Source organism: Sabethes cyaneus, chromosome 1 (genome assembly GCF_943734655.1).
Source record: "Sabethes cyaneus chromosome 1, idSabCyanKW18_F2, whole genome shotgun sequence".
NCBI lineage: Eukaryota > Metazoa > Arthropoda > Insecta > Diptera > Culicidae > Sabethes > Sabethes cyaneus.
The window spans coordinates 100,511,136-100,537,242 of NC_071353.1; the positions used below are offsets into that span (position 1 = coordinate 100,511,136).

General features: G+C 38.9%; 1 protein-coding gene across 1 annotated transcript; it reads left to right on the forward strand.

Moving 5' to 3' along the window:
• The first annotated feature begins 420 nt into the window (after nt 1–420).
• LOC128733120 (diphosphomevalonate decarboxylase) lies at nt 421–3,414 on the forward strand. Its single transcript, XM_053826738.1, has 7 exons — nt 421–510; nt 629–862; nt 1,003–1,073; nt 1,146–1,260; nt 1,316–1,447; nt 2,505–2,830; nt 2,885–3,414. Exons 2-7 carry the CDS (start codon nt 811–813, stop codon nt 3,305–3,307), a joined length of 1,119 nt encoding a protein of 372 aa, XP_053682713.1. The 5' UTR covers nt 421–510; nt 629–810; the 3' UTR covers nt 3,308–3,414.
• Nucleotides 3,415–26,107: the final 22,693 nt, after the last annotated feature.

The window sequence follows — 26,107 nt, forward strand, 5'->3', positions numbered from 1 at the left end:
TTAATCTTCTATTTCTATCCGCCACCCGGAGTACGCTCCATATAAGGCTGATCAACCAAGGCGACTGCAACCAGCGATTGCAGCGAAAAAACGTAAACTTAATTTAAGCATAAAAACTGCTTTTAAAAATCCAATAAATCAATTACTCTTATTAAAACGATTAAAGATGGAAAATTGAGGAAGACACAGGCGCAGCAAACATTCGCTCAATTCCGAATGCAGTCGAAAATATACAGCGCACATTTAGCTTTAATTCATTCATATACGCAGCCAAACGCGTGGGTCGTGCGACGTGTAGCTTCGTGTGTAGATCATTTTGGAACTGTTCCTCAATACCAGTAAGCGAATTTGCTGGCTGCTAGCAAGTGAGCTTATCGTACCCTCGCCCATCAATGTCGTCATGACCAGAAGCCAGTAAGTTAATCAACAGTAAACTTGTCTAGTATCATCAAGACTTTAAAGCTCATTTTTAAATCGAAGCTGGAGTTGGAAAAAATACTTGTTTACATAGTAAAATAACACACCAAATAGGTTTATTAGTAAATAATAAACAAATCTTAGTTTACCTATACCTAATATCAAAATAATTATCTTGTTTAATAATAATAATAATTATCTTGTATATCAGGTATCATCCTCAAACATTTGACATTGCCGATGGTATTCCACATAAATAATCACAAAGAGTCGAAAGAAAGGTAACGAGTGAAAGCGAATATCAACAGTTATCATACTGATCTTCGACAGCACGGACGTCTCCGAGTCAATTTTTCAGCTTAGCCACGTCGGCGTTCGAATTAACATAAAAAGATGTACTCTGTAACGTGCGTTGCGCCAGTTAACATCGCTGTGATAAAATACTGTAAATAATTTAAAGTTCGTCTTTAGTGTTGAAAACAGAGTATAGGCTTTTGAGTATTTCAAATTGAAAATAAGATACAAAGTTTTCAATAATAAGGGCAATTCTTAACTTTGAAGAGTAATTCTTTTATTTTTTGCCAGGGGGTAAGCGTGATGAAGATCTTATTCTACCACTCAACGATTCCGTCAGTGCTACTCTGTCTACGGACCATGTAAGTGAAATCAAACTTGTTTTGTTCAGTGAGGAAAATAAGAATTCATTTGAAATGCAAATTTTGTTTTAGCTTTGTACAAGAACAACAGTTACTACTAGTGAAATTTATCTGGAAAATAAAATTGTGCTCAATGGTAAAGAGGAATCATTCGGTAACCCACGATTGCTAAGATGCCTCGAAGAAAGTAAGTTAAGCGAAAGAAGATGAGTGTTACAGAAAATTAACATTGATATTTTTAGTAAAAAAACGTGCACAAGCAGCGAATCAATGTAAGCCAGAAATGTTAAAATGGAATATTCATGTGAAGACTGAAAACAATTTTCCAACTGCTGCTGGTTTAGCTTCCAGTGCCTCGGGGTATGCATGTTTCGGTAAGTTGACAACAATCGAAGATTACCTTTTAGTTGAAAAAACAATGCTCATTGAATTTGATTATATGTTCGATATACCAACATGCATATTCTTGAGTGCAAAGTATCGGTATGTCAATCATGAAACCTCTTTCTACAATCATCCTTACTCTCTGTTCTGATGTGTGTATTTCCTATCTATCTTGCATTGTCCGGCAGTGATGAGAAAAAAGGTAACTGCAGTGATAGTTAGTCCATGCAATTATCTTAGTTTCGGGTTATAGATGGTGTTAGCTCTACTGACTATCCAAAGACCCATAAAGAATGCCTGAGTACTTGCAGCGCATTCCGGAATCATTTTCTAGTCAGCAAGCCCCGCCAGAAGGTAATACTAGAATCATATGGATTTTACTATTACATTCGGACTTTCAACTCGCTTGGTATGTATTACCAAAAGAGTCGACCCGTATATGGTAACATGTGAAAAAATTCGACTTGAAACGATCTTACCAAATTGCTGATTGAGTCAATATAACATTTTCTTACTTATCGCGTCATTTGAGTTTCCATCAGTGCATCTAATAGCCAATAAATAATTAATTTTTCCTTCTTTCCATGTGCATTATTTAAACTTAGTACGGCCAAACTTTTACTGTATAGGTGCTTGTTGAACTAAAACGAACAAAATAATTGAATTAAAAAAACATATTAAGCTTACCCGATAACAAAGCCGTGCGGCTCAACCGTCTGCCTAAAATCTCAGTTTTGAGATCAGGCAGCAGTGACCAAGGAACATCGCATCTCCTAGCTTAGCTACTCAATAGAGTATTACCGGGTATGGTCGCGTGGAGGCGCTAGGTAGGAGCTTGGGCTGGCGAAAGCTATGTTGGACGCTTTCTCGTTTGCCTACCCCATTTCATACCCATCATCCTTGTTTTCTGTTCTGATGTATCTTAATTTCTATCGAACGAAACAGTTTCAGGATACCCTGACGGTTGACTGCCAGTTTGTCGAATAAAATAATGTAACATCAAAAATTTGCTTAGCCAGATAGTACAATTTTTTTTTGTCTTCGCAGTATACGCCCTCTCTTGCTTATACGGAATAGAGAAAGATGAAATTTCTTCAATCGCTCGTCTAGGCAGCGGTTCGGCATGCCGTAGTTTGCACTCAGGTTTTGTGCAGTGGCAAAAAGGGACTCTGATCGACGGCAGCGACTCGATTGCTGCCCAACTGGCTGATCACCAGTTTTGGCCAGAAATGCGAATTATTGTTTTAGTGGTTAACGACTCCCGCAAGAAGACTAGCTCTACTGGTGGAATGTCTACCAGTGTAAAAACGTCGAAACTACTTAAATATCGAGCGGAAACTTGTGTTCCTCAGCATACAAAGGAATTAGTTGAGGTTTGAAAATAACACATTGGAATAAAATTTTCTTTAGCTCATTTAGATTTTTAGGCTCTTTACAGAAAGGATTTCGAGATTTTCGGAAAAGTCACCATGCAAGATAGTAATCAGTTCCATGCAGTGTGCCTAGACACTTATCCACCATGTGTGTATATGAACGATGTTTCCCATGCTATAGTTGACATGGTGCACAAATTCAATGAACGGAAGGGCAGCATAAGTTTGGCTTACACATTTGATGCTGGTCCAAATGCGTGCCTTTATTTGTTGGAAAAGGATGTTGCTGAGGTATTAGCCACGATTAATCAGGTGTTTCCAAATGACAAATGCAGCAGTCCTGAGTATATAAAAGGAATAAAAGTAGATACAGCAATGCTACCACAGGCTGATCCATATTTTGCTGCCAATGAGCGAAACTTGTTGAAGTATATCATTTATACTAAAGTAGGCGAAGGTCCAAAACGCATCGAATAGCATTGGAACAATGAATTTGAGCTTACTTCGGGACGGTTTTTCGGATTACTATGAAGCAATAATAATAAATATAAAAATACCTTAAAATATTGGCTCATTCTTCATATTAGTTTTATTCTTAACTTTTCCACTTGGTACTGATGACATCCATGTTTAGTTTTCGACCAGTTCTGCAAAAAAGAAATATAAGTTCAGATAAAGTCGCTTTTGACGCGGTTTTTTTTTCGATTACTCAAAATCAATTTAATTTCAATCATATTTGTCATTATATAGAAGATACTTTTTTTTCGTAAATTCACTTTTTTTTTGTTATAGAAGGTTTCAAAAATTGCATTTTAGTATTTAAACATCATAGCATAATTAAGTAACATTCACACATTTTAAAATAATGTTGGATACAAAAATAAAATCTGTCAAATTTCCGCAGCGTTTTAGTAATTTCAAAACACACATCACATTATTGTTGAAAACACAGTTAAATTTGGCGAGAAGGATCGGGCATAGTTTTAGAGCAGTTCTGGAGACCAATCGAAAAAATAGCTAGAATTGCTTACGTGTAAAAAACCTGCTTGAAAATCACTATGCATCTTTTTTTTCTTTAATTTTAAAACTAGTAAATAAAATGACAGACAAACCTAGTGAAAATTATACTACTAAACTATCAAAAACCACAACTTAATGTGTTATGTTTGCAGATTCGTCGTATTGTAAATGTATAAAAATTGGGTTTTAAGAACAAAAAATAAATGGAAAAGTATTTAATTAGGATTAGTTGTATTATAAGTTGTTGTGGTAATTAAGCACTGATTACTGCGGAATCGTAAAACACACAGGTCAAAACTGTTTATGATGCATTTGTTAATATCAAATAAACAAGACTGGACCATTTCAACTTACATCCATCTGTATTATTATTTCTTTCTGACTTGAAATATTCTTCATTACTTCTCGGCTGTGAAATGGTTAAATATTTATAAATTACGTTTAATAAACTTACAGCACAGTGTGCTATTGACTTGACCGCCAAGCAACGAAACAAACGGTACTAATAAGGTACTTACTTTCAGGTTTTCCGTTCACCCATTTGGTAAACTTGATGTGCGACTCATCTCGTCGAGCCGCCTGCGTTCGCAGTTCCGGTTTTAATGCTTGGCGAACTAATTTTGCCGCAATGTTCGAGTAGTTGATATAGCTAATACAAATAAAAATATGCTATTAAATAGTTTGGTCGATCAAAGGTTTAGCGTATTCCAGGTTACGTAAGGGAACAACCGAACGTAACGAGGTGAAACAATTGCATGAGAAAAAAAAAACTTACTTCAATCCAGCGGCTCTCCAGGCAGACATTTTGAGCGGATTCTTTTAGATGAGTCCTTAATGCAATTACTGAAATCTAAATTTAGTGAATAAAATAAAGCAAAATATTCGAGGCAAAAACGAAAAACTCTTACCAACACTTCACTGATTAGCAAACCTGGACCTGGTAAAGCTAAAGCAAATAGCAAAGTGTTCAACAAATGACATTACAGTATTTTCGCCCGCCGTGGGATTTTGTCAATGGTGCCAGATTACTTTTTTAAAAGCTTTGTTTGTCATTAGGCGCCATTCACAAAGGACGTCCGTCAATCAGCGCGGTGCACAGTGGTTGGAAACCTTAAAAACCTGGCCAAAACCTCCAAAATCGAAAGTTATCAGTCATGACATATTCTGGCATAATTACTCGTAGAATAAGTCATTTTATCATATCCTGTAATATCAACTATCGATAATGTAGATTTGTGGTTTGGCGTACTGTCAAACGTCAGTGTATGAGAGACTCTTCGCTAGTGCGGCTTGCATACGTTTAGTGGCTCTCGGCAATAACGCATGTGGTTCGTTATCGCATTATCAACTAACAATGAACCAAAATGGATAACGTTTCTGAAGGAATGTAGTTCATTAGCGTTATATGGGTATTCAGTTTTTTTCGTTATATATATACTTTTACAACGCTTGAAGTTTCCTTCGCAAATGCTAGTTTTTTCAATTAGCGCGCGCAATGAAATTGGCATTTACTTTTTGTGCCGCGAGGTGCCGTCGAATGTTATATGTTTTTGTGAGCGTCAGATTGTGACTGTTCGAAAGGTGTGTAGCTTTTTTGCAACTATTTGCAACTCCACGAGAAAATGGAGATTTAGTGTTGACGCGCACTTGTAGGCGAAATCGGACGTGTGAGCTTTTGATACTCCAAACAACCTGTGCTAGCTTTTACCTTATTTTTTGCTATTTTCCTGTTCTTTACAAATAAATTGTTGATGGTGCAGAGCAAAACCTAGGGGATAACCGTCTTTAGACACTACCCTTCTTGATCGACAGACTTCGCGAGTACAGGACAATTACGGGGCTAGTTCAACAATCCTACTGACTCTAACAGCACCTGATCCTTCTTAATGTGACAGATTATTAATAATAACTCTTACGATTCATTTTATAGCTTCTGCAAATTAACGAATGGATGAGGGTAACGTGCAGCAGCATCTCCAAAAGGAGAAATTAAGGCAGACGGGCCACATTATTATTTGCCGAATTAAGTGAACGCTCAGAATGTTGAGAGGAAAACGGTTGAAACATGGAAATTATAGATACAAGCATGCATAAGCATTCAAACTTGCTTATCGCTCGAAACCAGGATTGGGCAATTCTAATGACGAAAATACTGCAAGACGTTTGATTGAATATTGGAAAGTGTCCGCACAAATTCTGGAGCTTGGGAATCGCGCAACATGAATATAAAGCATCAAGGAAATATACGAGTGAGAAGATAAAGGAACATATTTTTCGAAGAATGATTGCTTGCAATGGCGTTGTTGCGCTACACAACATTGAATGACATTGACAGCGATAAAATCGGCGACGGTGATGAAAGTGGCAGCGATGATCACTCCGATTAATATTATTTTTTAAAGTAATGTTGCATAACCTAATAGAATATAGAATTTTGCAATTTAAATAGGGGTAATAAGGCGATTTTGTTTCTTGAAAAAGGGACCAAAAACGTGCTGAGCCAGATATAAACTAAAAAGGACTAAAAGATACAAAAGTGGTCCTCCATATTGGTCAGCCATTTTACATTTGGAGTTTTATTGTTGAGCTCAACGACCTGAAAGTCACCTTTAGATAAAATTTACAGCAAAAACTTTAAAATTTATCAAAAAAGGCCGCCATTTTGGTTTAGCTATTTTGAATTTCATATTTTCAATACCATTTTTGAAATCAGCAGCCCGAAAAACATGGAATCTCATCATCTTGAGGTTTTGGCCAAGAATTTTAAATTTCCGACCACTGTGCGGTGGCGGGCTTTGAAAAAACCTTTGGAAAAAACCATCCCAGGTTTCCATAGCATTACCAATGCTATTTACATGCAAGCCAATAAGCATTTAAGTCACCTTAATTGCTACTTTGGCAAAATATACAGCTACTTTACTGCAAAACCTCTTATAGAGCTGACAATGCTTGTTACCAGCTGATTACCGACAAGAAGATTTAAAATACAGTCGACTTTCGTTCGTTGGGCTATCTTTAAGTGGGCTACGTTTTAATCGGGTTTCCGTTAATTTGGCTATAGCCCATCTAAAACGAAGTCAAACGTCATTTCTGACAGCGTATTTTTTCTTCTGAGGGGCTCTTGAATATAGTTCATTCAAGTGTGGAAAATATTTTATATAGAAAATAATAAAATTAATTAAATGGAATACAATTCCATCACATCGTTTTCCGATCAATTATGAACTTGACCCTCCCATTTTTAGCATCACGGTTAAACAGTTAAAAATGCTAATATATATTAACATTGTCGCATGAAATTATACTATTAACTTGTTAAATAATCTAGAAATAAATTTCAACAACGAAAAGATTAGTTTCCACTTTGATTCTGTGTTTGATATAAGTGTATACCATGGACCCCCGTTCGTTTGACCATTTTTAATCTGAACCGACCCCCCGGCACGTCGCCATTTTTCTATGACCGCAATCTTAAACGTCAAAATACTTGGCGGGAAATCATTTCATAGAAAATATATGGAGCGGCCATTGTTGTTTGGGGCCCAGCAACGAGGGGCCCATCAGTATGGGGGTACTGTCAAATCATATTTGAGAGTGTATTGGTGACACCGGGCTGATCTGAACACTTTTTAATTTGAACCCCGTTGGTTTGCACGACGTGCAAATTAAAAATGGTTCAAATGTCATTCTCAACATGACATCATTTGTTTATGCAGACAATGCACATAAACACGATTCGTTTGTACTGATCTAGCGTGTTTAAACGGTTTCACATTTCGTTTTCCTAACGATTAAGAGAGAAATCCGATCGGAAAATGCAATATTCGCACTTGCAACTGCCAACTAAAACAAACCACCAAAACAATAACAAAGAGCAGGGCGGCCAGTTTACACAGGTTTCAGCATATTTCGGGTTACCAGTTGTTCAAATTAAAAAGTAACCTCGTTAGTTTGCATGAGGAATCGTTCAAACGAACGGGGGTCCACTGTATTTGTATAAACCTTTCTGCGACGATTTCGACAAAAACAATCAATTTATCCTTCGGTTTTGACATCTCAGCCCAATTAACGAAAGTCTTTCACTAAATGGGCTAAGAGCTTAGTGCAATTAGCGAAAGTTGACTGTAGAATTTTGCATGCTAATTTACAACAGCTACGCATTCAAAAAGCTAATATACAGCAGTGTGCTGTATAAAACGCGAGATATGCTAATAAGCGATTGATTTACTGCTTATGGTAATGAATGTTGGTTATCTGGGATGTTTTCGCTGCCAACATCTCGTGTGTGCGAAAATGAGACAGCATTTCGTTTCACTCAACTCCCAGTAGTCTGATTTGGGTCCGCTGTTAAATTTTGAGACCGGGACATCCTCACGCTGTCACTCATCGCAGCTCGATATGGAGATGCCATTAGGGTGAAAAAAAAACGGACACTACTGGACTGTGGGGGAGGAAGGGTATACGTGATTTCGGACGTCTAACTACAAAAATCAGAAAAAATTCCAAAATCTAGCTATTGAAAGTGACAGTTATTAACAGTTTCCCATAATACCCGCAAGTGTCAAAAATGTCGCGACGATCGTTTTTACTTGCCGGTCAAAATTGACGCACCTTCGATTTCCAAAGGAAATGTTCACTTTTATTACGTTAAATGTGAACGCAAAAAGCTGTCTGGACAACGATTCGAAAAGTGCGTATTGACTAATTCAGCATTGTTTCATGTTTTCGGCAAAACTGTTTAAATTCTTGGTGGGTTGCTTGATTGATTTGTTTACAAGATAAATAGCGGTATTAATACAAGATTGTCACTCTTGTGTACGAGTTGTCTGCTCTAAAGTATTTAAATATTGCGTGTTTCATTAAAAGTTATCCACTGCGCAATTTAAAATGAAATGCTCTTTCATGATTACTGGATCGATTTTGTCGTTAACAGAACAAGTTAAACAAAATTCAAGAGTAGATCCAAGCAATACAGATTTTTGCAGTTGTACAAAAAACACTGTTACATGACAGCACCAAATAGAGCATTTTATTATGACAGAAGAACCAGTTATGCTGTTATTGTCATTACCACGAAAAACGTTCTGCTATAATGTTGTCAGTTCGTAAAATGCTCTATTGAAATAATAAACCAATACAGTTCTTATATGCACAAGGGATTTTTTGCCAAAAAAATAATAATAAGCACTTTCTTTGATTTTTACGTCGCTTTCAAACATCGGTCGTGAACCATGAACCAGCAGTTTTAGGTACGTTTGATTTGTATGGGAGCTGTCACATTGTTACCGGGATGCGTAACTGCGTAACTCCCTGTAGAGAAATTTACGTGATTTTTCACGTGGAAAGGACGTGAGGATTATTTTGCGTGTATGACCGCATTTCAACACGACCGTGTATGACCGCATTTCAACACGCAAAATAATCCACATGTCCTTTCCACGTGAAAAATCACGTAAATTTCTCTACAGGGAGTTACGTGACTTTCAGTTGAACATTATTGGAAAATACAATAACATCTACCTGATTTCCACGTAAATGCACGCATACTAATGCAAACTACGTGAAATTCAAGTAAATAGTACGGGAAAAGTTGGATGGAAAATATTCACATAACTTTTCACGTAGTTTCGACGTGAAAATTATTTTGAGTGAAGGCCTACTGTGTTACCTGACTCACTGCGAAATGCGTTGTATTCGCGGGATCGTGTTGGTTCGAAAGGTTTCGAAAAATATCGCCCTTGTATCGAAAATATCGTTAATTTTGATCACTAAAAATAACGTACTTAAACGTTATATTTCATGTGCCAGTAGTACGCAATAATTGTATTGTGAAACTGAATTGTTATTTATGCAACTTTTTACAAATTAAATGCAATAACAAAAGCACAACTTATAAAAAATCGTTTGTTATCGATATTAACTGCATATGCGTTATAAACGAATAAAACGTATGGTTACGTTTCATTTCAATAATACGCATATTCGCAGTGAGTCAGGTAAAACAGTAGACTAAAAACATGAGATTAGTCTATTTCATAGGAACGGGGCCTTTTCCCGAAAACCCGCGCTGAGAATCGCGGCTAACACGCTGACAGACGAACAACGTCACGTGTAGTACCTTGCAAGTCGAAGAGCCTGCATAGTGTCGTCGTCCTGCCAGTAAAAAACAAGTTAGAATTAAACTTCTCGATCGATGGTTATCTACAGTAGACGGAGGAAGAGGCACAATTTAAGTCTAAAAACCCAACCAGACGCGTCGCTATCTTAATAAGTGGTTTTTGCAGTCTCCTTTTGTCCAGCGCCTCTATGGTTCAAAGGTACAAGTACCAGCGAGCCACTGACGGGTGTTGTGAGTTCGAATCCGGTTATAATCTCAGATTATAGCTTCCTAACAAACATTTTTTTGAATAGTACACTCAAAATATATTTCACGTCGAAGTTACCTGAAAAGTTATGTGAATATTTTCCATTCAGCTTTTCTTGTACTATTTACGTGATTTTCAGGTAGTTCGCACGCATACTAATGCGTTAACGTGGAAATCAAATAGATGTTATTATTTTTTCCAATAACAATCAGCTGAAAGTCACGTAAATCCCTGTAGAGAAATTTACGTGATTTTTCACGTGGAAAGGACGTGTGGATTATTTTGAGTGTAGTTTATTCAACCATTGTATAGCTAATTACCGGGAAGCAAGCGATTGATAAACTGTTATTCAACGAAAATGTTTGTTGGGTTGGTTCGACCCATGCACCTTCCAGCATTGGACAAAGGGCAGGAGTCAAAACGACTACTTGTTAAACGTAGCTACCAATACCCCCCTCCTCACCTTTCCGCTCTTTTCCCTCCTTCACCAAAAATTTTTCATTTCTTTCCCCTACCTTCATCAATTGTAGAAACACCGTTTCAAAAAATTTCTTATCAAACCGAGACGCTGTTCGAGAGCAAACTTACATACGGCGCTACCAACGTGAAGTTAATGTTTAATTCAAGCGTTTAATTCGCACGACTGTAAAAAGTATTTGAGCCGGTGCTTTCAGGAAATTATGACCACAAACCACAAAAGCTTGAATCCGTTCAATTATGTTCCTCTTCAGCTGATCTGCAAAACTAAACAATGTTTACATTTTTCACTCGAACAGCAAACAACCATGGATGTTTCCATAGTAACTCCGTTAGGGCGAACTCGACGCACCTGCAATGAATGTCAAAAGATTGTGCCCACTTTTGCCCAATAGCCAACATTGTCGCTCACGGAAAGCTGAATAGAGGGGTCAGAGAGCACTATAGGCCAGAAATCAAAATTTCGGGACAAAAATATTTGCGGTATAACAGCATGTCTCAGCTCAATGTGGTCTTCGGCAACTTTTTGAATAAAAAATTGATACATATTTTGAAGGGGTCGTCCAATATTTAAGCATTACTTAAACAAAAATTTTAGTAAAATTTTTTTGAGTAAACTATTTTTTACCTTTTTGGTTTTAAAATATTAAAGATAAACCAATTTCAAGTAATTTTTGTGAAGATATGAAACTTCTACCTTTTACCCATTTTCAGCAATAGACCTTTGTCTATAAACGACCCCTCAAAACACATTTCTTCTTATAACATGTTTATTTCAACAGACAGCTCAATGAGATGTTCTAGAAAATATTTTACCCAAAAAGTTATTACTTAAATTGTTGTTAAAGTAACACGTAAATATTAGACGACCCCTTCAAAAGATGCATCATTTTTTCATTCAAAAAGTTGCCGAAGACTACATTGAGCTGAGACATGCCGTTTAACCGCAAATATATTTGTCCCGAAATTTCAATTTCTGGCCCATAGTGGAGAGGTGGTGTGGCTGTCAAACTACATACATTGTCTATATCCCACTCATTGGTTTTGGTACTTTTGGTTCTAACTTAAGGGTAGATTATTTTAAAACAACTGAAACTCATTAGAAAGCAGTCCATTACGGCGTTATAATTTATCTATTATTTGCTGTTATTTTCGGTAAGCTGGCTGGTTCCAAATTGGGGACATCCATGAATGTTTAGCCCGCAAAATTTTGACAATTTCACACCCCTGAGAGCGGTAAGGACTAGATTAGCTCGATTAGCACTCAGCTTTAAGCGAAGTGCTGTCAAAGCGTTCATAAATTAACCGAGATTGCATCTCGGTTAAACTGACACATTCAGTTTGAAGCGCAGGTTAAAACTGTCTATCATTACGGTTTACGGGTCGATCTGTCAAACTGCCCGTCACTTCACTTATTCAGCCGAGAGCCGGGGTGGCTCTTGCCGTATCAAGAATTCCTCTCCATTGTACTCGGTCCTGGGCTACTCGTCGCCAATTCGTTGCGCGTCTCGACACACGCAAGTCGGCTTCAACCTGGTCGAGCCATCTAGCACGTTGAGCCCCTCTATTCCTGGTGCCGATGGGGTTCTTGAAGAGAACGGATTTCACTACACAGCCGTCCGGCATCCTTGCGACGTGGCCGGCCCACCGTAGTCTCCCAACTTTCGCCAGGTGTACGATGGGAATCTCTCCGAGCAGTGCCTGTAGCTCGTGATTCATACGTCTCCGCCACTCTCCGCTTTCCGTCTGTATTCCGCCAAAAATAGTCCGCAACACCTTTCGTTCAAAAACGGCAAGTGCACGTATGTCTTCCGTAAGTAAAGTTACTGTCTCAAGTCCGTAGAGGACTACCGGTCTGATTAGCGTTTTGTACATCGTCAGCTTTGTGCGGCAGCGTATGCTCCTTGATCGAAACGTCTTGCGAAGGGAAAAGTAGGCTCGATTTCCAGCTTGAATGCGTCGTTGGATCTCCTTACTCGTATTATTGTCGGCGGTGACCAGAGATCCCAAATATACGAACTCATCAACCACTTCCAGTTCATCGCCGTCAATAGGCACTGTCCGTGGGAGGCAAACGTTACTTTCTCGGGAGCCTCTTCCTACCATATATTTGGTTTTCAACGCATTAATTTGTAACCCTATCCTCCTAGCCTCCGTTTTTAGTCTGGCGTAGATTACCTCCGCCGTCCCACGGTTTCTAGTAATGATGTCGAGGTCGTCTGCAAAGGCTAGCAGTTGGCTACTCTTATTGAAGATCGTTCCTCTCGTTTCGATGCCCGCTCGCCGGATCACACCTTCAATAATGATATTGAATAACATACAGGACAGCTCATCCCCTTGCCGTAACCCTCTGCGCGATTCGAAAGGGCTTGAGAGTGTCCCCGAAACGCGCACGTAGCACATCACTCGTTCCAGAGTAGCTTTGATCAGTCGCGTCAGTTTGTCCGGAAAACCGTACTCATGCATTATCTGCCATAGCTGTACGCGTTCAACGGTATCGTATGCTGCTCTAAAATCCACGAAAATATGATGCGTGGGCACGTTGTACTCTCGACATTTCTGAAGGATTTGTCGGATAGTAAAAATTTGATCCGTAGTAGCACGCGCCCCCATAAAGCCCGCCTGATACTGCCCTACGAATTCTCTTGCTATTGGGGATAGACGACGCAACAAAATCTGCGAGAGCACCTTGTAGGCGGCGTTGACCAGCGTAATGCCGCGGTAGTTACATCAGTCTAGCCGGTTGCCTTTTTTGTAGATGGGACAGACTACACCTTCCATCCACTCCTCCGGTAGTTTCTCTTCTTCCCAAATCGTTGAAATTAGCCAGTGAAGTGCCGTTACTAGCGGTTCTTGACCATTTTTGAAGAGTTCTGCCGGGAGTCGGTCCTTCCCGGCGGCTCTATTATTCTTCAGCAGACTAATTTTTCGTCGGATCTCTTCGAGATCGGGAGCCGGTACGCTGTTGTCGTTTGTAGGTACTCCGAGGTTAACTTCCATTGCGTCTCCTTCTGCTATATCGCCGTTGAGGTGTTCATCGAAGAACTGCTTCCACCTGTCGACCACCTCGCGCTTATTTGTGATTAGATCCCCTCCCTCGTTCCTACACATGTCAGGATTTGGTGTGTGGGCCTTGCGAGTTTGGTTCACCTTCTCGTAAAACTTGCGGGTATCATTAGCCCGGAATAGTTGTTCAAGCTCCTCACGATCTCTGTCCTCCTTCTGGCGCTTTTTTCTTCTCAGGATCGTGGTCAACTCATTCTCAACTCATTTGGTCAACAAATTCTCTCTCGTGGATATGCTCAGATAGTTTTCCCAAGCTCTGTTTTTCCTCTCTATCGCTTCTTGGCATTCCCCGTCAAACCAATCATTTCGTGCACTCGAGGTTTCCACACCTAGCACCGCGGTTGCGGCCTCGTTGACGGCCGAGCGTATCCTACTTCATCCGTTTTCGAGGTTCGAAGCATCTAGCTCTACAGAGGAAAGCAGAGCTTCATCCAGTACGCACGCGTAGTTTTCGGCAGTTCGCGGGTTGTCTAGTTGCCGAATGTTTAGCCGAGGAGGGCGACTTTGTCGTGAGGTATAAACCGTCGATAGTTTTGAGCGCGCATGTACTACTACTAGGTAGTGGTCCGAGTCAATATCCGCACTCCGTAGGGAGCCTACGTTGGTGATGTTCGAGAAAAACCGGCCCTTGATGAGAATATGGTCGATTTGGTTCGAGGTTCGTTGGTCAGGTGATCTCCAGGTGGCCTTGTGGATATCTTTGTGAGGAAAGAAGGTGCTTTTGATCACCAAGCCTCGGGAAGCCGCAAAATTGATGCATCGCTGGCCGTTATCGTTCGTATCGGTGTGCGGGCTATGGGTCCCGATCACCGGTCTATACATTGCTTTCCTGCCGATTTGGGCGTTCATATCCCCGATGACGATCTTGATGTCCCGTGGTGAGCAGCTGTCGTACGTTGCCTCCAGCTGCGCATAGAAACCTTCTTTCTCGTCGTCGGGTCTACCTTCGTGTGGGCAATGCACGTTTATGATGGTGCAGTTGAAGAAACGGCCTTTTATCCTCAACACGCGCTTCCTCTCGTTGATAACTTTCCAATCCATTACGCGATCCTGCATTTTGCCCAACACTACTAAGCCCGTTCCCAGCTCGTTGGTCGCTCCACCACTCTGGAAAAATCGGGCTCTGCCGCCACGGATCCTCCACACCTTCTCGCTCTTGCGAAAGATCTCCTGCAGTGCCACGATGCCAAACTTTCGGGGTTCTAGCTGATCGAGTAGCACCCTGTCGCCGCCAACGAAATTTAGCGATCTGCAGTTCCAGGTACCAAGTCTCCATTCCATGTACTTATTTCGTCGCCTTGGTCCATGCCGAATATTCCGAGAAGATATTTCTTGACTCTTGTTGTAAGTTGTTTTTTGGTTTAGATAGGTAGCCGTACTAGGGCTTACGCTAACGAGTCTCGTGATGGGGCTGCCATCTTGCAGTGTCGAGACATACTGTGCCTCCTCCCCTGTTGGTATACGACCTTAGTTTCCACCGGGGTTGGTTACCCGATCTCCGCTAAGGTTGCTCGTATTCCAGCTGGTACCACGTGGAGGTAGGGGTAGGAGTTGCTAGATAAGTGGCTAGGGACCACAATGGGGTCTGTGTTTCGCGTTATCCAACCATTTACCAAACATCAAACTGCCCGTATCGTTCATAAATTTCGGGTTCGAGTTAGCACGAACCCAGGTTAATTTATGAATTCACTGTTAGAAATATACTCACAGTAAGGCCCCGTACAGAGTTTACTCGTTTATGTTTACGTGTTATGCGTGCAACTTTTTATAGGTATAAGGCAATAATAAAACTTAGCTTACAATAAACTGTTTGATATTCGTATTAACTGAATAATATGCCTATACGCTATGCATATTATATTATGTATAGTATGCATTTTATTTCAATAACACGTATGTTCGCTATGAGTCAGGTAACTATAATCAATATAGAGCTTGCTAATTTGCGATTGTGTTGGTGGTTTGTTTTCCCCCAGTTTGAAAAACGTCATGGAAAAACCAACAGCAGCAGCAGCAACAAATCGCGTGTACGTATATGCGGCATAGTGTGCGTACGGTAGCTGTCAGCAATCTCAATATATGTTGATTTTACTGCGAGATTCGACTGTGATAATCGTGTAAATCGGGGTAGTCTAAATAGGGGCAAATGTCGCAACCAAATAGGGTCTAAATAGGGGCAAATGTCGCACCAACCGCCATTACGCACGCGAAAAGGTGGATATAATTTACTTCTTAAATACGCTCATGAAAAGCTTAGTTTACCTATGTAATGGTTTGCTTGGCGAATATGTAAATAACAAACAAAAAATGGAAGAATGACGTTGCAAAGAGAGGGTCATACACCGTGTCGATTGGGGATTTTTACTCGTCAGCAACAGTTGGCAGTCAACCTTAGACATGGGTTACACCCACAAGAGTTATTTTCTTAATTTGGTACAACGACGTCAAAGAAAACAGGTTAGGCCATGGGGCTTGTCTGATTTGCCTTCCTCGACGAGTAAGGGGAAAGGGTTAATTTTGACCCAAAGAAAACCGAGTATTTTAGTTGTGGGTATTGGTGCTTTTTTATTAATTTTAAGAACATTGTAAAGATGAACAGATAAAACGTCTAAATACAGTACTCTATCACGTACGAATTTTTTGTTGATTCAATCTTGATATGCGTATCTTAAGCTCGATTTCACCAGCCTATGGAACCAACTTTTGTCACTTTGGAAAATCAAACTTAACCTCCTATGATTATTTCGTCTATTGACGGAATTAGGGGAAGGGTGAGAGGGGCTAAGCCTGGTTTTGTCATGAAAGTACATGCAAGATGCAACCAGGAGCCACTTTGACAGCATCATATCCCGGGCTAACCGCCAACTTGGATTCATTTTTAAAATAGCTGATGAGTTTCGCGAAACTCTATGCCTGATATCGCTTTATTGCTCCCTTGTCAGATCAATCCTCGAAATGAATTCAATTGTGTGGTATCCATTTCACGCTATTTGGATCAATAGAATCGAAATGGTGCAGAAAAAGTTCATCCGCTACGCGCTTCGTCATCTGCCCTGGAGAGTTCCGTAGAACCTGCCGTCGTATGATGATCGCTGCCGATTTCTTGGTATCCTGCCTCTGGAATCCAGACGACGCGTTGCCCAAGTGATTTTTGCCGCGAAGTTATTATACAACCACGTCAACTGCCCGTCACTATTACAACAGCTGAACATGTATGCTCCAATCAGAATGTTACGTCAACTAAGTTTCTTGCTCTTGGAACCGCGGAACCGTTTATTTGGAGCTCATGAGCCCTTTAGATTTATGTGCCATCGGTTCAATGAAATGTTTTTATGCTTGACTTCAATGTGCCAATTGACGTTTTCCGTGAACGTCTAGTTAATGTTTTTAGTAGAAGTTAGAATTACCTTATTCATTAAGACTGAGTCAGATGAGTTTTGACGTAGGACTACGTCTTACGGCAAGCTTTGAGATAGGGTGTCATTCCAAAAAATCGAAAAATGCGAGCGTCACGAAAAATGAAAGGTTTTGAGCGCTAATAGCTCAGCGGTTTTCCGATCGATTTTCAATATTCTTACACCAACCGTTCGGAAAATCTTCTAAGAATTGACCCAAATGAAGAAAAGTATGGATTTTTCATGTTGAACTATTGAAAAATTGAAAATAATGAACTTATGTTTTACCAGAATTCTCGCTTTGTGATTGGTTGGAAGATTCTTTACGATGATCTAAACCTATACCAATTTGATATCTGTGCTTGGGAAGTAAGCCAAAACAAGTGTCAAAGTTTCCTCATTTCAACAAGATTTCTTAACACCGCGGTTAAACCTAGACCATTTTGATGTCCTTGCTTGGGAAGTATGCCAGAAAGAGTGACAAAGCCCCCTCGTACCAACAGATTTCTTACGAACGCGATTAAACCTAGTCCAATTTGATGTCTGTGTTAGGGAAGTGTGCCAGAAAAAATGACACAAGTTCGTTGTCCCAACAGATCGCAAATTCTTTACTGCGAGACGATTAAACCTCGGCAAATTTGATGTCTGTGTTGGAAAAATGTGCTACAGCTGTAGTGTTCGGTTATAATACGACTCTGTATGAATACGCATGCTTGCTGTTTCATTAGAAGTGTAGTGAAAAGATGTGCTGTTGATTAAATAGGATTGAATTGGCAAAATCCCTTCAACGTGGGGAACCATGAGTAATAAAAACAATCTTTAATTTCAGTAAGGTAGCAGGAAAGCAATAGTTTGTGTTCTTGATTTTGTTAAATTGTTTTCAAATGTACAATCTTTTGAGAATTGAACGTATGCAATGTTACTACTTTGATAAATGTTGCATACAACGCATGTAGCATGTATATATGTTGCATATAGCATGTATACATGAAGAGTCGAATGATTACACGCATGAATACATGCTACTATCACTACAAAGAAGCTTACGTAGTCCTGCGTCACCTATATATGCGGTCGTGTCTTGTACACAACCCCTCTGATTTTTTTATGATACAAATAAACAAATAAACAAATAAACAAATAAACAAAAAAGAAGCTCAAGTCTTGATATACATGCGAAAATGATTGATTGAAGTAGTGCCAAGTAAGAAATAGTCTACTTTTTCGTTTTTCATGTCTAACACCCAGATAACTCTTTCGGGTCAGATCTATGACAAAATTTAAATATAGCATGTAGGTATATTACTCACAGAAAAATATAGAGATCAATCATTTTATTTTAAATGTCCGTTTAAATGAACGAAGGATATCTATCCGAGGTACTCGACTGAAATCCGCAGGGATAGGCCAGAGACCATGGTTGGTGACTGTTAGTGTTGGGCACTGCTAATTCGCTAATTCGCTAACCGACCAATCGAGAAACGCTACTTATACTTTATAATTTATACTCAGACCAGCCGAATTATTGCTGGTTCATGATTCCAAATGAAGTGCCACTGCTTATTTTAAAATTAATAAACTGTAAAGCATTTTATCCATTATAATAGATTTTGATCTTAGTTAAATTAAGAAAAGTGTGTAATATATACAAATTAGTAATAATTTGTACAGTAACAGATTACAATGCAAGTTGTTGCGATATGTTTGAAAATAAACAATGACTGTTAATCTGCAGTTTGCGATTAGTGATTAGCGAAATTTCCTCGATTATCGAGCAAATTGTAACGGCTAGCGAATTAGCAAATTAGCGGTGCCCAACACTGGTGACTGTCGACCGTGGAGAAACCTGATTTCATCTTTCATGTTCTAAGAGTTCTAAGTAATTTAATTTTGAGTCCATATACAATAGAAAACTACACAGATTTGGTATTCCATCAATTGTTTCAGTGGGGTGCCTTATCGCAAACTCCGAAATTCGCGTAAAAATAGTCGCATAAAAAACAAACCGTGTAAAAAACTGCGTAAAATATTATACTAATGTTATAGTGACTTTAAGAAATACTTTTATAAACGTTTCGAAAACAGACATTGATGAACATTGGCAGAACTAGCGCTCATTTCTAGGAGGGCTACAGCCCCGGAATATTTTTCGACCGTTTTATTGGTCGGCCAAGTCAATTTTTCTAGGGGGGGCTTAGCCCCCCCGCCAATGCTGATGAACCCTGCAAGTCGTAAGCGAAATACGTATCTGTCGCGAATAAATAAAAATACTTGAATTTAATTTAGAAAAAGTTTTCGTTTTATTTAATTTCAGGTTTCGTATTCTGCTAAGACGCTCCTAAAAATTTCAGTTTGTTTATTAATCAAAATAATTATCGACATACTCAAGCGATATGTATAGAGTGTGGCAACATACAGTGATATCAATTAAAAATTAAATCCACTAGTGAAAAATATTCATCAAATTAAGCATCCGGAATCGTAATCTAATAGTCATGACGGACGCTAACCATTTTTATAGGTAGTGTTTTTATTATTTAATTAAACCGGTCCATCAACCGGTAAACTCCAGTTCCTGCGGTAAAAGATTGAAGATTTTGTTTAATATCTTGCATCTATGCTCGCAGCATTAAATAATCTACAGTCACGTTACGCTCTGGAGGCGCGTCGAAACTGAGAGTCATGCTTGTACCTGCTTCAAAGAATCCAACCTATGATATTGCTGTAAAAAAGACGAAATAAAAGCGACTGACATTTTCGATGACAAGTTATAATCAAAGAAATACTGTACAGCAATTCATTTCGCTTATCGGAGTGTTTGCATCGACACACTAGTCGACAAAATCGAATTTATTTCTATCGTACTCTTCATTTTCCTACCTTCTTTGAATACGGCGAGAACCGCCGTTAGATCATTAAATTTTTTATCGTACATTAAATTACAAATTGCATCAAAGTTAGTCCGATTAAAGTCTGGCTAAAAGTAAATTTGGACGTATAGAACAATCTATAACTCAGGACAAGTCTTGTAGAAAAACCCAGAAATAACTGGATTACAGTATTTTTATTCAGATTTTAGTTACATAGTGTTAAATTATTGAATTTTTCTGGTTGTGATAAAATCTCGAACTTTTTTTGACGTAGGACTACGTCTTTGTTTACTATACTGGGACTGGGTAGCACTTTATAAAAACGAAAATAGAAGTGTAACGTTTGAATGAAAGATTTCAAATGCTAATAACTACTAAACTACTGAACGAAACTGAACAATTTATATGTCGTTGGATAGATAAAATGACCAGCATTTTTTTAGAGGGTAAGAGAGCAGTTTTAAGGGGGGCGTAAGAGAGGGGGCTCCTATACAAATGAAACACAAATTTTCTCAAAACTCGAGAACTAATCATGCAAATGGAACCAAATTTGGCATGTGGGGGTTTCAGAAGGCACGAATTTTTTTCTTTGGTAAATTAAGACCCCTCTCCTCTTTATGAGGGGGCCCCCATACCAATAATATTCAAATCTCCTCATAACTCGAGAACTATTTGAGCAAAAAGAACCAAATTTGGCGTGTTCTGTTTTTTGGAGGCATGAATTTATTTTGAATTTATTTATTATATGATGCTTTGAGACCCCTCATTCCTGTGGTAGGAGGACAATTCATTACCATTTCAACCTTTATGATGCACACAAGTGATTTTTAAAAGAAATTTCTATGTCTCAAAGGTTGCAGGTATTGTACTTATGAACCCGCGTCCACGTATTTTCAAAGTCACCATTGCAATAAATTAAGAATTGAATCTGAATATTTTGCTCTTCTCTTTTGAACATTCACTTAAACAATGGCACTCACAGATTCTTATAAACATACATATGCCAGAAATGCAGTTTACATTAGTCTTTGATCTGATGATCTGATATAGTCCTACGTCACCCTTTCGTACAACCCTTAGGGCTGTATACCTTGTAGTTTTTAATAGAACGCCTCATACCCTGCAGGCCTGCACAGTTGAGGATGCGACTGAATTAGCATGTTTCTTCAACTTTGAACGCATTTCTTTAGTTGACTGTCCCCCCGCTTCACCGAAGTCGTTGTTTGACAATTCTAGATAGAAGTAACAAAAGGGCGAATGTCGCAAATGTAAACAAACCGGGTGACAGTTACTTTTTGCTGGACCAGCATAGGGAAATCAACCCTCACTCGGTTTGTTTACGCTTGCGACATTCGCCCTTTTGTTAATTCTATCTTCAATTGCTAGGACAGGACGTAACTAGAAATACTCACAGTAAGAGATACGCGGAAACTAAAGCCAACGGTTTGGCATCAGTGTACAAAAACTGCCAGCACTTGTTGAGGAGCAAAATGCTGTAGCAGTGTGACTTGATTGTTTTCAATATGATCCGCTTCTGATTTGTTTACATCAATTTTGCACAATATACACACTTAACAAAAAGCACCGAATTCGGTAAAATCTACTTAAGCTATTGTCACGCACCTTGAATATTACACTCGGACACAGTGTGTATAAAGCTTTGCAATGCATTTTACACTGGTTAAGTTGAAAGATATATCGCTACACACTTAAACGATTCGGTAAAATTTACCGAAATCTAAACAGCTGAACGTTCGGTAAAAATTTCGATGGTGCCAATCGATGTTTACAGATCATTAGTAATGTTTGGTGCAATAAAAAATTTTACCGAACGTTCAGCTGTTTAGATTTCGGTAAATTTTACCGAATCGTTTAAGTGTGTAGCGATATATCTTTCAACTTAACCAGTGTAAAATGCATTGCAAAGCTTTATACACACTGTGTCCGAGTGTAATATTCAAGGTGCGTGACAATAGCTTAAGTAGATTTCATAACTATTTCAATACTTGTTAATCAAACATTTAAGCAAACAGTATGCGTGTTCGATTGGCTCCCTTTTGACAATTCTCGCTGCTCGATTGGCTCCCAAGATCAGAGCTGCCACAAATACAGATATTTGTGCATGCATAAATTTGGGACCCATCAATTATTTCAGTTGCTGTGATTTCTGGCTTTACTAATATTCCTGAATTTTAAAGTAGTCCATAAACTATTTATGTTATTTAAAAGATTAGATCGAGAAAATTAAATACTCCGGAGAAAACGGTAGGGTCCCAAATTTATGCATGCACAAATATCTGTATTTATGGCAGCTCTGCCCAAGATGGCTGCTTCCGCGTATCTCTCACCTCTGAGTATTTCTAGACGTAACACGTGACTTCTGCTTCTTCTTCATTTTGTTTTGGCGACTCCCTTTCAAAATTTACTACGGCAACTTAAAATGTTTCCAAGAATGCAGGTGCAGTAATAAGGCTGGTAAACGGCTTGGTAATGCGTACCATCGGTGCCTTGGGCACTGGGCATAAAATAGGCCCCACAGTGGTTCACAGCCTCTTACCTAGCAACTCCTACCCCAACCTCCTCGTGGTACCAGCCGGGATACGAGCAACCTCGGATGGAGATCAGGTAACCAACCCCGGTGGAAACCAAGGTCGTATGCTGACAGGGAAGGAGGGCTCCTTCGAGCTACGTTGGCCCTCCGGCGATACTGTGGGGTTGGTTGCGGGCTTTGCAAGCCTGAACCACTAAAAAAACCAAAGCAATGGACTCCGTAAGTAATAATAATAACTCTAATCGGAACAATCGGCAAAGACCCAGGCGACGAAAACGGACTAACGATTGGAAATTAGGAACGTGGAACTGTCGGTCTCTAAATTTCCTCGGAAGTACCCACGTGCTTTCTAAAGAAGTGAAGAGCCGCAAGTTCGACATCGTAGCGCTGCAGGAGGTATGCTGGAAAGGAACGATGGTACGTACGTATAGAGATGGTCATACCATCTACCAGAGCTGCGGCAATACACACGAGCTGGGCACAGCTTTTATAGTGATGGGCGAGATGCAGAAGCGGGTGATCGGGTGAGGGCCGATCAACCCCCGAATGTACAGATTAAGAATCAAGGGCCGATTCTTCAATATAAGAATAATTAACGTGCACACCCGAATAAAAATGTATAGCAAAAAAACATTAAATTTCACTGTTACAAACATTGAAAAACTTCGAAAAACCACATTGAAACAGTGAAAATCTTTGTAAAAGTTACACTGAAGTTACCATGAATATCACTGTTTTCACAGTAAATTTTAATGAAAACCGCCAATTTTACAGCGAATAAGGGGGTGATTAAGTGATGTAACACTAAATTTTTCGGCTTTTTCCCATACAAATAAAAACCAAAAACAGTAAAATTTGTGGTACATTCACTATAAGTTTTACACTGTTTTACAACGAAGTTACAATGAAATTTAAGATAAGTTCTGCAAAAAAAATTGTAGGCTTTCGGATTATTAGGACAAAATAAAACCGGCTGATTAATTACGGTATTTCATGTTTTTGAAAAGGTATGATGACAATGAATTTGATAGGCTTCGAAATATTATGATTTTCGAGCCGCATTCATCGCTCATATTAGGAAAGTATTAGAGGTCAGTACACCTACTTAAACAAATTCCGCTTTTTCCCATTTACGCCTTATCTCTATCTGTTAGATCCTATCGACTCTTTATTTCATTACTGTCTTCTATCGTTCCCTCTGTCAATTGTAAACACCCTTATTCTTTTTTTCGTTCGAATGACATTCATTCGAAAGTTAAACCGATTCGTATTCTTGTTTTCGTTCGAATCAATTCGAACGTTCGAACGCCCCCTTCCTTTTGCTCATACGAATATGAGAATAGTGCTTCCCGATTCGTTCGAAGCAAACTATTCGTACGAATGCAGGATCCGGCCGTAAACAAGAATAAAGGTGAACATCTACCGTTATAAAAACTTAATTATATGCCTGACACCTCATTCGATGTCAAGACGTACACAACGAGGTTAGTCTATTCCATAGGAACGGAGTCTTTCCCCGAACACCCGCGTTTATTAGAATCGCGGCTAATATGTTGACAGCCCGAATAAAAATGTATAGCGAAAAAACATTAAATTTCACTGTTACAAACATTGAAAACCATCGAAAAACCACATTGAAACAGTGAAAATCTTTGTAAAAGTTACACTGAAGTTACCATGAATATCAGTGTTTTCACAGTAAATTTTAATGGAAACCGCCAATTTTACAGCGAATAAGGGGGTGATTAAGTGATGTAACACTAAATTTTTCGGCTTTTTCCCATACAAATAAAAACCAAAAACAGTAAAATTTGTGGTACATTCACTATAAGTTTTACACTGTTTTACAACGAAGTTACAATGAAATTTAAGATAAGTTCTGCAAAAAAATGTAGGCTTTCGGATTATTAGGACAAAATAAAATCGGCTGATTAATTACGGTATTTCATGTTTTTGAAAAGGTATGATGACAATGAATTTGATAGGCTTCGAACTATTATGATTTTCGAGCCGCATTCATCGCTCATATTAGGAAAGTATTAGAGGTCAGTACACCTACTTAAACAAATTCCGCTTTTTCCCATTTACGCCTTATCTCTATCTGTTAGATCCTATCGACTCTTTATTTCATTACTGTCTTCTATCGTTCCCTCTGTCAATTGTAAAATCTACCGTTATAAAAACCTAATTATATGCCTGACACCTCATTCAATGTCTAGACGTACAAACAATGAGGTTGGTCTATTCCATAGGAACGGAGCCTTTCCTCGAACAACCGCGTTAAGAATTGCGGCTAATACCCGAATAAAAAAGTATAGCGAAAAAACATTAAATTTCACAGTTACAAACATTGAAAAACTTCGAAAAACCACATTGAAATAGTGAAAAACTTTGTAAAAGTTACACTGAAGTTACCATGAATACCGCTGTTTTCACAGTAAATTTTAATGGAAACCGCCAATTTTACAGCGAATAAGGTGGTGATTAAGTGATGTAACACTAATTTTTTCGGCTTTTTCCCATACAAATAAAAACCAAAAACAGTAAAATTTGTGGTACATTCACTATAAGTTTTACACTGTTTTACAACGAAGTTACAATGAAATTTAAGGTGAGTTCTGCAAAAAAAATTGTAGGCTTTCGGATTATTAGGACAAAATGGCTGATTAATTACCGTATTTCATGTTTTTGAAAAGATATGATGACAATGAGTTTGATAGACTTCGAACTATTATGATTTTCGAGCCGCATTCATCGCTCATATTAGGAAAGTATTAGAGGTCAGTACACCTACATAAACAAATCCGCTCTTTCCCATTCACGCCTTATCTCAATCTGTTAGATCCTATCGACTCTTTGTTTCATTACTGTCTTCTATAGTTCCGTCTGTCAATTGTACAATCTACCGTTATAAAAACTTAATAATATGCCTGACACTCATTCGATGTCAAGACGTAGAAACAACGAGGTTGGTCTATTCCATAGGAACGGAGCCTTTCCCCGAACACCCGCGTTAAGAATCGCGGCTAATATGTTGACAGACGAACAAGTAAGTCGCAACTCGCAAGCGCCTGCATAGTGTCGTCGTCCCGCCAGTAAAACGAATTAGATTAAACTTCTGGCTCGTCGGTTTCTACAGTAGACGGAGGAAGAGACACAATTTGTGTGTAAAAATAACTCAACCTGCCAAGGATTGGACCTTAGATAGATTATTTCCTGCTTCGAAACAATTTGCATTGTTGCCGAATTATATGAAAAAATTTCCAAGAACGGTACAGTGAAGTTACAGCATAAAGTGTTGTAAACAGTAAATTTCATTGTAATCGTAAAGTTTTTACATTAATATGAAAAATTTTCTAAGAACGGTACAGTGAAGTTACAGCATATCCCAAGTAACAACGGTAGCTGAATTGCAAGAGCAATGGCTGTTTACGGGTTGGTTTAAGGCGATCAAAGCTGCATAAAGTAAGCACTCAAATGGTATTAAAATAAGCGATGTTTAAGCTACTTTAAGTTTTTCAAACCAGTTCTCT

Bases quoted from the DNA above. Each gene is read 5' to 3' on its own strand.
- LOC128733120 (XM_053826738.1), top strand. From the start codon at position 811: ATGTACTCTGTAACGTGCGTTGCGCCAGTTAACATCGCTGTGATAAAA. The intron at 1,074-1,145 runs GTAAGTGAAATC...ATTTTGTTTTAG, and splicing joins CTACTCTGTCTACGGACCAT to CTTTGTACAAGAACAACAGT. The intron at 1,448-2,504 runs GTAAGTTGACAA...TTGTCTTCGCAG, and splicing joins CTCGGGGTATGCATGTTTCG to TATACGCCCTCTCTTGCTTA.